A 12,399-nucleotide genomic window follows, 5' to 3' on the forward strand; every position below is an offset into this window, starting at 1 on the left:
ATCACATAACTAACTTCGTTGTATCACCAGAGGACTACATTTGTGAGCTCATTGGAGTAAATCCTACTTCTTACCCTCAAATTGGTATCTTTAACTTGAATGTATTTTAATGGCATGTCATTGGCTTTCACCAAGAATTTTATCAAATAATAGCCAAAACAAAAATAATTTCTGCATTTGTGGAAAATAAAAAAGATCCATTTTTTAAAACTTTCCTTAGTATTTTTTAATCTAGTAGATATGTAAGTAAACAAGATTGCTTAGGTATTAGGTACTAAAAGTTATATTCTAGATATAATATGATTTCTTTTGGACCAATGAGTTATTTGGAAATATGCTCTTATATTTCCAAATGTATTGGATATCATATTATTATTGACTATTAGTTTAATTACATTGTGATCGATGAATGTGTTTGGTATTATCCAAGACCTTTAATATCCATTTTCTTGTAGCCAAGCACTAAATATTCTTTGGATGCTTAGGAAAAAAAATAAGTGACTCTCTGTGTGAATATTTCAATTATGATAGGTAAATCTGCAGAATTCCTTCCTTTTTAATTTTTTTCCAATTCTGAGAGAGATATGTAAAAATCCATTAACATCAGTCTTTATATATAACTTCCAGTTTACAAACCTACAGAAACTAGAGGGACAAGTTAAAACCACAAGAAATAATTAGGCTGTTGAAACAGAGGACAAAAAGCCAGTCTTTTCAATAAATCTCGTAGGAAAAAAGGAATTGTGGTAGATGAAGAACCTGAGGGGTTACAAATACAATAGCCAGATTATGGAGAGAGCCCAAATGCCCATCGACTGATGAATGGATAAAGAACATGAGGTATATTTGTACAATAGAATATTACTCAGCCATCAAAAAGAATAAAATCTTGCCATTTGCAATGATGTGGATGGATCTAGAGTGTATTATGCTAAGCAAAATAATTCAGTCAGAGAAAAACAAATAACATATGATTTCTCTCATATGTGGAATTTAAGAAATAAAACAGATGAACATATGAGAAGGAGGAAAAAAGAGAGAAGGAAACAAACCATAAGAGACTCTTAATGATAGAGAACAAACTGAGGATTGATGGAGGGAGGTGGGTGGGGGATGGCTAGATGGGTGATGAGTATTAAGGAGGGTACTTCTTATGATGAGCACTGGGTGTTGTATGTAAGTGATGAACCACTGAATTCTACTCCTGAAACCAATATTGCTCTGTATGTTACCTAATTAGAATTTAAATAAAAAGTTGAAGAGAAAAAATAAATGAAAATAAAATCTATATACAGTGTGTGATCCTAGATTCAATTCTAGTTTATATAAATGATCTGTAAAGAAAGTTTTTTGGGTCCATTGAAGAAATTGGAATATGATCAGGATTTTAGGTAAAATCATAATCTGCAAAAATAAAAATAATTGAAAAGTTTAAAGAACAGTTAAGTATCATATGTTCTCATTTAAGCTGTATCTATATTTTTTCATTATAATATATACATATTTTATGTATGTATGTATGTATATATTTACATGTATGTATAAAGACAGAAATTAAAGGATACGCATTAGGGTGTTAAGTGTGATAATCTGATCATCTTTGGATGGTGAGACTTGTGTTGGTTTGTTGTCTGTATTTTCTACCTATAATTGTATATATTTACTGCTTCTATAATGATGAATCTGCACTCAAATGTTATGGTGGGTTTGCAAATTTTTCTATAAAGATCTGTCAAGATTTGCTTAAATAGTACAAATTTATGTTATAAAAGCCATATATTTATAAGGAATATATATTTCTTCAACAATTTACATATTTTTAATAAGTCAATCCTTTTACCATTATGTAGCAACTCTCTACCCCTATAGAAGTTTTTGGCCTTAAGAAAATTACCAAAGAAAAACCTACACTTGTTTTTTGTTAGGATGACTGCTATTTTTCCCCATCTATTTTCAACTTTTTCATATCTTAATATTTGTAAGTATTGCCAATTGTAAATACTATAGATCTGGATGTTTTCAAAATTCCATTTAGTAATCTATCCTCGAACTGGTGAGTTTAATACACTTACACCTATTTTTATTATATATTAAAATTTATTTATATGATTTTTTCATGCACTATTTTATATTTGTTCATAACAAATTATTTTTCTTTTTTTATGGTTTCATTTGTATAGGCTAAAGAGCCCTCCCCTATTTATTTTTTTTCTTCTCTACCAGATAAGAAATAATATACTCTATATCCTTCTGGTTGTAATATTTTCAATTTTGAGATCACATATATCTTGTAGTCTAAAGTTAATTATATCTTTACTTTTCACAAGAACATCATAAAAACAATTTCAAAGCTGTTTAACCTCCACAGTCTCCTTCTTCTTTACCACCTCATATTCACTAAGTTTTTAAACCCTCCAAAATATAATTTTTGTTTTAGATCATCACAATTTGTTCAGGTGTACCCATATGTTACATTATTTTGTTTATCCACTTTCTCTAATCTTCCCTCTGGTTACTTTCTTTCTCTTTCTAGCTTTTTTTTTTTTTTTTTTTAAGTACATTCTTTACAAAAAGGATGGTGGTAGTAAAGTCTACTTTTCTTTTTGTAAAGGGTGTTTATGTGTCTCCTTTCCTTGAATAATTATTTAGTTGGGTATACAATTCTTTAATGATAGTAATTTTTTTAATCAGCACTTTGAAGACATTTCACTGTTTTCTGCTTTAATTGATGCTATTGGGGAGTCTTTGTCAATATAATTGTAGTCCCTAAATAAGTAATCTCTCCTCATGGCATGCTAAGCTCTTCTTTTGTCTTTATCTTTGGTATGATACAATGTATCAAAGGTAAAGCATTATTCCTGAATCTGATAATCCATGTATTTCATCAATTCTGGAAAACTCTCACTAATCTCTTCAAAAATTATTTCTCCTCCATTCTTTATTTTCTTTTCAAATTGTGACTGAAGCATGCTAAATTTTCTCAGCCCATGCTTTGTCTTTTAAGTTCCCTTTTATTTTTTCTGTGTATATTTTTATGCTGTTCCAAGCATTTAAAAAGAGTCTTTCTCAGATCTGGTTTGATCTTTTGAATTTTTTGGAAAACATATTGTTTACATACTTTAAGTGTTACATGTTTGAGATTTAAAGTTTCATGACTTGTATCTTTATCAATATAAAATTATTCATCCATTTCATGCATGTTTGTATGTGTATATGTATTTGTGTGTGTACTGCCTATACATGTATGTGTATGTTGATGTATATGTATGTGTGTGCATGTATGTATATGTCTTGTGCATATATACATGTGTGTACATGTGTATGCCTGGGCCTGTGTGTATGCATGTGTGCATATATGTATGTCTTTGTGTGTATGTGTGCAAGTGTACACGTATGTGTGCGTGTATATACTGTATGCCTGTATCATGTCTGTATGCATGTATATATATATGCCTTGTGTATGTATATATAGGCATGTATTTCTGTGTATGTGTGTATATATGCATGTGCATATGTATGCATGTGTATATTTATGTATTATTATCATCACCCTGGAATCCTATCAGTTTGTATCCTGTTAATTCTCTGACCAACTTTCATTTCTCCAATATTTTTTCCTTTGTTTTGAAAATACATAGTTTCATTTTGTTTTTAACAGGATCTGAAAGCCTCTCCCTTTTACAAAGGAGGTTAATTCAGTTTCATTCAATTTTTAGAATTTCTCTCATCTAAAAGTGTTTTCCATTTTTCCTTTTAATAACTTTATTTTCTATACTTTGCTTATAACATGATATTTATTTTTATTTTTCCAATAAGTTAGAAAAATATATATTTTAAAAATATTTTTTGAAAAGCAATTCTTGGGTGGATATGCAATTTGCCATGGTGTTTGTCTCCCATCAAATCATCAACAATTTTGGGCCTTAGCTTATTTCTTTAGGTATCTATTAGGTAAGACTATCATTGTAGAACATATCTCTGATTCCTGATAAAATGAAGCTTTCATTAAATGTTCAGACTTTGTGAAATTCCAGATTTTTGAGCCTCTCATTTCTATATAACATTATTTTTCCCTTTCCTTGACCCACTTTTCTATTTCAAGCTTAGTACTTATTGTTTTCATACCTTTTGGCCTCAAAACCTTTGGCTAATATGAAACTAAAATAAAACACAAACTGACTGGTTTATATTATTTTATGCAAACTTCTATTTTGATACAAGCATACTGTTGGCCCTTGAACAATGTGGGTTTGTACTGCACAGGTCCACTTATACACAGATTTTTTTTCCAATAAATACAGTACTGTCAATGTATTTTCTCTTCCTTATGATTTTCTCAAAAACATTTTCTTTCCTCTAGCTTACTTTATTGTAAGAGTACAATACATAATATAAAAAAGTACAAAATATGTGTTCACTGTTTATGTTATTGGTAAGTCTTACAGTCAGAAGTAGGCTGTTGGTAGGTAAGTTTTGGAGAACCAAAAGTTACGTGTGAATTTTCACCTGTGTGGGGGACAGTGCCCCTAACCCTGGCATTGTTCAAGGGTCCACTGTACTTGGTCAATTACTCAAATGACACCAAAACGTTTTTGTTTTTTTTCCCTGGAAACTGTACTAGTTTCCTACTCCTGCTATCCTTAGTGGTTTAAATTAGCACAAGTTTAGAGGCTTACAACAACACAAATTCTTTACATCACATTTCTGGAAGTTAGAACTCCAATATCATTCTTGGAGAGCTAATAATACAGATGTCAGCAGGTGCATGTTCCTTCTTGAGATTCTAGGAATGATGTGGTTTCTTGCCTTTTCCAGCTTCTAGAGATTGCCCACCTTCTTTGGCTCCTGGCCTCACATCACTCCAACTTCTGCTTCTGTTGTCACACACACCTCTGTCACTCTTCCTGCCCCCCTGTTAGAATGGCCCCTGTGAGTACACTGGGCCCACCTGGATAATCCCCTATTCTCCTTTGCCATGTAAAGTAACATACTCACAGATTCCAGGGATTAGGACATGGACATTTTGGGGAGGGAAGCTATGCTTCAGCCTATCATAACTCACACATATGGTTCACCAGCCTTCCTTCCATCTTTCCTTCCATTTTCCTCTCCTTCTAGCTTTCTTCTTCTCTTCTTCAATTTCTTCCAATTAGCCAAAAACTTGTTTTTCTCATTTCTCATTCTTCCGCCCAGAGATTTTCCACTTTTCATACTCTAGTTTTTGAATGAGGAGGACAATTTTAATAGGTAGTATTCTTTCTTTCAGGGTGGTCTCATTGATGTGGGAAACAAAGGCAAAAGAAAAATTAAATTGCCTTACTACCTACCGCTCTCTGACAAGTCCTCGACATAGGCAGAGTGACATTCGTCTAGGAACTCAGCTGCCTCGATGTTAATACTTTGCTAAGGGCGAAAGTCATCTCAGCCCAACCCCCAGGATCCTGTAAGTCTATGTTAACATATAAAAATTCCTTTGGAAATTTCCTTTATATCTACTCCCCAAGATATATGTGGGCAATCATCCCCAAGCATATGACCCACTGATATACATCTGAGGGTCTCATGACTGAGTTTTTACTAAACAGTAATAAATGATCTTTTCCTAACAATAGTTGGTCCCCTCAAAGTTCTGGAAACCTTGCTTCCAAAATTCTTTAGAGACTTATGCTATCCCTAACCCCCTCCCAAACTTGAAAGTATATAATGGGCCACTCCTCACGACCCCAGTGCAGCTCTTTTTGCCCACGGGTCCTTGTCCCCCTGCTTTAATAAAACCACCTTTTTGCATGGAAGACGTTTCAAGAATTCTTTCTTAGCTGTTGGCTCTGAACCCCAACATCTTACCTACATCATCATCATTTTGGATGTTATTATTATTCTGAAAATAAGCTTTCATGGGTTCCTTCTCAGAGCCATGTTCTTGGCGAATACCATGTATCATGCAGGTTCCAAAACACAGGAATTTCTTTGTGGTTGACTTTCAAGTGAAGTAAATTTGCAGCTATTCCATTTTACCCTTACTCAATCAGGCTAATAAGACTAATTATCTCTTTCCTGAGGACAGGAAATTAGAGCCTGCTCCTAGGGTCACAGCTTTTGCTACATCACCGAGTTGCATTTTCAGGAGTCTCTCTGCATTGCTAATTTTTGCTGGCCGAGCTCCTCCATTTTAGGGTAGAAGTTTAATTTTAAATTATATCACTATTGATGGTGTATCACAATTTCTACCTGTTCACTTCAAAATTAGGGGGTAAAAAAGCAGCACAAACTGATCCCCAAGCTCAACTTTCTGGAGGATACCTTGCTGATCTTCATCACAAATTCTCTCATATCCTTATGCAAGACATTTACGTAAGAACTTTGGGGAATTCTAATGATCTTGTTTTTTTAAGTTGAAATTTTGAGGCACAAAATAAATATTTTAAAACTTTCCAGCTGTTGGTAACAACAAGCAAACATGCTTTCAGGGAGCCCTGAACAAACAGTGAGGTTTGGCTCTGTAATTACTTTAACAAAACATCCTAATTAAAAGGGCAATCCATAAGGAATTGGGGTATTTCTTGAAGGTACTGTTGATCTTCACACTGCTCAAGCCAAGCAAAGAATGCAAGAGGAACTATAAAAGTCACAGAGAGGGGATTGCTTTTAACTATCTGCACTTCCCACTGCATCTCCTTAGTGACTTGCAGGGCTCATTACCACTCTAATGAGTAGATCACTCCCTTGGAATTCACCAGGAGACTCAAAAGCAAGAGGGAAAAGTTATGCAACACAATGCACCTAGGGAGGGCAAACACTGCAGTTCCCTCCCAAAAGAGGTTTCTTTGGCTACTGCAAAGAATGCCTCCCATTAGAGTTGGTTTTCAAAATGCTGCTTCCCCCTTAGCTATAATTTCAGGCAAATCAAAGCAATTCTATATGGAAATTTCTGACTTTAGGACTCAAAACTTTCTTACATTAGCCATGAAAGCTTTAGGAGAAGTCACTTATATCTTAAGATTTAAACATGAATAAGTTAAAATGAGATGACTATTTAAAGAAACCCCCCTTAACTTAAATATATATATATTCACATTTATGTATTTATATATGGAAATAGAACAAGCTATCAGGCTGTGTGTTCTTTGGAGCTACTCACAACCACTTCTGAGATTGTCCATTTGTTCAAACATTGGTTCCTATCAAGGGTAACACTTTTTAATATTTGAATTGTGCATTCAAAGTAAGAAAAACAGGAGGAAAGAAGAGAAATTGAAATCAGTCTAGAGGAGTATCTCAGTGAAAAGAGGTTATGGGTCAATAAATTTAAAAGGCCTTAAGACCAAATATGTGTGATCTTATTAGTTTCTTACAGCCAATAAAATACTTTGTTTTACAAAGTTAGTAAAACATATCTTTCCCACACTCATATAATTATATGCCCTAAAATGGTTGTTTCCATGTTTTAAGAGTGAACAATTTCAGGGCACGTGGGTGGAGCAGTCAGTTCCGACTCTTGGTTTTGGCTCAGGTTGTGATCTCAGGCTCCTGAGATCAAGCCCCAGGTCGGGCTCTGTGCTCAGGGCAGAGTCTGTTTGAGATTCTCTCTTCCTCTCCGTCTGCTCCTCCCACTCATGCTCTCTCACACTCTTTCTCTCAAATAAGTAAATCTTTAAAAAAAAAAAAAGAGTGAACAATTTCAAGTCATAATCCATAACAGTATTATGTACAAGAAGCATCAACTCCACTAGTTTTCTTTTATTAATTTTTTATTTACCTTTTTAGATTGCTAACGTGTACATCATGGACAAGGACAAGAGCTGCCTCAACAATTAAAATCCAAATAAAGAAGTGAAAGAAAGAGAAAAGAGGCATTATTTGAAATATGTGGAAATGTGTTAAGATAATCAGCTGGCAAATGAGTAACACTTGGATGAGTGAGGGCACATTTTAAACTAATTGTGGCAGAAATAATTTTCCCAAAGGCATTCTTTTTGAAGAATATTTACTATGCTGTCCCATGCACCCTTCCTTGTAACCTTAGTCAACCTCTTTTTCCTGAAGTTTTTAGTTCAAGTACTGTTTGTTTTCATGAAGTCTTTTCAATTAGGACAGCCATTCTCTGTTTATCTCTCAAGAGAACCGTTCCTACTATCTCTTTCATGTTTGTACTCCCCATGACTGGGCACACTATGGGTTCTTAATCATATTTCATAATAACTGCATCAATACTCAAGAAAGAAAAAAGTAACCAAGAAGGATGCATGCAGAAGAGGGACATTATTATGCCAAGAGTATAGAAACTTTCAAACAAATCTAATTAAGCAACATTTATTAAGACTTTATTCATGAACACAGCATAGAGATTCTTGATTAAAATAGATGTATGGATTGGATTATATTAAGATTGCAGGGATATGAAAAGCACACAGTTAAATAGAAAGTTTGTGCCATCCCAGGGGCTGTGATTTGACATTTTGGTTCCACTAGACTGTGAGTCATTAGGAGTGAGGAGAAAGAGCTCATAAGTCAAGTGGAGAGCCCCATTCATCCTGGATATTTTATAGAACCTTTGGAACCTCTGCTCCATTTATTTTCACTCCTTCCAGTAAGAGATATAGTCCCTTAGGTTTGGGTAAATGATATGACCTCATTTCTTAGAATCTTCTGACTTGAATCACTATCTTTTATTGTCACTGGGTCAGTTCTAGGGGATACGTGGAGGCTTTGCTCCAATAATCTTGGACTCACAAAACTTGGTCCTGAGTTTCAGATCCACAATTACTAGCTTAGTGACTTGATTAAGTTAGTTAAATTTTCTTAGCTTAATTTATTTTCCTTAAAAGTAAGTCTAATAATATATGCCTTGTAAAGGTAAGTGAGAGGATAAAGGCCAAGTGTATAAACTTTAAAAGTTATTTCTTAAATAAATAGAAAAATAAGGTATTTGTGTAGCTTATCCTGTCTTTATTCTTTAAATAAGACAGAGCACATCCTCATGACTTTAGACCCAGGCCACCCTGATCTTGTTAATACTTCCATCACCAATTGGGCTATAGCTTCAGGATGTCTATTCTTGCTATTCTGCCTGGAGGGCTCATGCCTGACCTATTCACATGGCTGCCTCCCTCACTGCCTTAAGGTCTGTGCTGATATTTTACCCAATCAGAGAGATCTTCTCAACACCCTACATGAAACAGTTCTCCCTAATCTTTCTATTCCCTCTATGATGCTTTATTTTTCTTCATAGCATTTATCACTATCCATCTCTATCTCAATAAAATTTATACTCCTTGAGAGTAGGGACCTTGTTTATTCCTTTACCCCTGGTACCTAAAATAATGCCTATTATATATAGACCTTCAAAAAGAAATATATGTTGGATAAATAAATACATGAACGTTCCCTAATCTATTAGTGAAGGATATAAGCTTTATGAAGTGTGACTTTGTGTAGCTCTGCAACTTTTCGATTTATAATGCCTAAGAAAAGTTAAATAACATCTTCTAAGCCCCAAGTTACTTTTACATAAAATCTGACATTACCTCTAAGGTTGTCCTGAGATGGCCCATGATTGTCTAATCTAATACAATTATTTATGCTTCAACCAGGGTAATCTCTTCAAAATGCAAATATAATTAAGTTGCTATTTTAAAAAAAATTCTTTAATGACTTGCTTAGATAAAGCACATTATTGCTTTAATGACATTCTTAGAACAAAGTTCAAAATCCTTAATTTGGTCTTGCCAGATTTAGAATCTGCTATCTTACAAACCGCAACACATGTCATCTATGTGTTTCAGTCTCGATGGTCTTTTTTTCAGGTCTTGAATGATGTCATGGTCTGTCTTGACTTCAGACCTGCATTCACCTTGCCCTCCACATTTCCTCCCTCAGTCTGTAATATATGCTTTTGCATAGCAAACTCCTGTTCATCCTTCTAGTCTCGGTTTAAACGCAAACCTTCTACATGTCTGTTTGCCTATCAATCTATCTATTCATTCTATGTTGATAGATCAGATACTACCAATATTCAACCAGGTTTGAACTAGGAAATGGCAATTTCCTATGACTTCACCTGGAATGTCTGTATTTCTTTGCTATGTTCTAAGCTCCACAAGAGAGGGTCATGCCTTTTATCTACTATTATACTCTCAGAGTTAAGCACAGTGACCAAGCCTTACTAAGTTTCCTATAAATATTCTTTAATGTGCCAGTAGGAATTACCATTTCTGTGGAAATGGCATTTGTTGCTTGTTTCCCTGCCACATTAATTATTTTGTAAAATGGAATCTACGACTATATGAAAATCATGAGCAATGGTGAATTAGGGAAGCAAAAGATCAAGAAGGAGAAAAATGAGAAGGAGGAGCTCAAAGAAGAAGGGAGGACAAACCAGAGAAGGGACACTGCAACTACTGGGACAAGAATAAAAATGAGGGAAGGAGAGAGAGCAAAAAGGAGAGGAAAAGGAAGGGACATAGCATTTTCACCTTGCAGTAACTTGGAGGCCTTCAGGTCTACTAGGGAAGGAATAAGAGGCTTTCATTGTCTTTAGACAGTCATCTGGTGCTTCACATCTTCAATACATGTGTGTTTATTCTTTTAGCCACTTTTCCTTGGTCCCAGTTTTAATCACTTTGCTTGAAGTTTACCGATCACAACAAATTTCTTCTTCAAGTACCTTTTATTTATTTCTGCTTTATTACTTAGACTTTTTCCTGTCACTTCTATTGCCCATTTCTCTTGAATTTTATTTTCTTATTAGTCATGATGTTTCTATTACAAAAGCTATTCTCCTCTGCTAATTTTGAAGGTTTTGCTTATATTTAAATAACTGATATGTGACTTTTATACAAATCTCAGTATCTCATCCACAAATGTCTCAAGACAACTATCAACTAAGTAAATAAGGCAGATTGTGCCTTACGTGGAAAAAAAAGATGAAATGTCAAATATTAATGACTATATCACAAGCAAGCAAAAAATATATATTGCTTTGTGGCAGAAGCAACATAAAAGAGCAAGAGAAGCTATGTAATTATATTTCATGATTATTTTCAGAAATTGTAGCAGTTCCTGTGAAGAAAATTTTAAGGTTGGTTATTCAATAAGATAAATTTTAAAAATATTATTTCAATTTATCTTGGAAAAGTAACTTATGAAGACTGTAATTAATGCATAATTTTATGTGGCATTGTTGAAGAATCTACTGAGGATTTTGTATTTTGTTTTGTTTTGTTTTGCATGGAAGGGTATAGGAGGAATAAATATCCCCAGTACTGGAATTCATCAACTTCTATTAAGGGAGTCTTTGAAGGTAAAGTAACAAAGAAGATAGAAATCAGAATGATAGTGATTGGAGATAGGTCTTACCATCCAGATCATTCTCAGGAGTCTCTGCTGTGTACCAGTTGGAAGGTGGTCCAGTGCCATTAACTGTCATGGCCGACACTTGGAAACTGTACTGACTTCCTTTCTCCAGTCCTATGAGAGAATTTTCCATAAAAGGGGGGAAAAAGTTACTGACCAACAAGTATTTCTAGCTGGGTTTCAAAAGTTTTAGTAAAATTTTAACAACAGTATAAACACTTTACATGGTTTGTGAATGTTGTGGTAATTATTATTATTTTGGCCAAAAGGGCAGAAGTATTATGGCAAGAAATCAAATTATTTTTCATATAGTCTCATTTATTTCTTTCTAGTTTATAAAATTATATCCCTGAAAACAGCTTCTGGGCAGATGCAGAATATAAAATATGAACGATGAAGAAATAATCAAAAATAGCAAGGCTCATTTTTTCTCACAGTCTGCCTGTGAATCAAGAGGCCCACCTATAAATCAAGAGCAGTCATTCTAAAAATTTATGTCTCTGTCATTTATTCAAGGTCAGTGATTATGTTTTCTTTGGGTCAAGAAAAAGAATCCAAAGTCACTGCACTTAAGCAGAAAATAGTAGGCTTTTTGTGTTTCAAAACCATCGCAAAGCATACTTTGTTTTGCATCACCTTCCATACTAGAAGCATGAAGAAAGTCTATTTCCATGATAGCTTGGACATAAAATATTGTACACAGTGATGACATCAGGGCTTAGTTTAGAGAGCACAGCGAACACAGGTTGATGAGAAATGGCCCACGTATCACTAGCGTGATATGTATAAATTTTTACCTAAATAACATTCCTTTTAACTAAATCTCAAAGCAGCTCATTACCATGACAGATTATGGTAAAACAAATGACACTTGTTAAAAAACTATGTGACTTTTCTGAGCCATTGAGGACTTGGCTTAAACCAACAAGTCCTTAAACCTCAAGGAGTTGAACAATCTTAATAAAGCTAAAGTGGCATAAATATTTGGTAACGAGAAAAATTCATAAAGAAAATGAAGTATTAGAAAAATGATGCTTATCATGTACA

General features: G+C 34.1%; 1 protein-coding gene across 2 annotated transcripts in view; it reads right to left on the minus strand.

Annotated features, from left to right (window-relative positions):
• The window catches only part of DCC (DCC netrin 1 receptor), a 1,153,179-nt gene that overhangs the window by 188,568 nt on the left and 952,212 nt on the right, over window positions 1-12,399 (minus strand). For both annotated transcript variants that reach the window (XM_078060292.1, XM_078060291.1), the window contains exon 14: window positions 11,356-11,466. In XM_078060292.1, the coding sequence (XP_077916418.1) occupies window positions 11,356-11,466 (111 nt within the window). The remainder of the gene's footprint in view (window positions 1-11,355; window positions 11,467-12,399) is intronic.

This window comes from Halichoerus grypus, chromosome 13 (assembly GCF_964656455.1).
Source record: "Halichoerus grypus chromosome 13, mHalGry1.hap1.1, whole genome shotgun sequence".
Lineage (NCBI taxonomy): Eukaryota > Metazoa > Chordata > Mammalia > Carnivora > Phocidae > Halichoerus > Halichoerus grypus.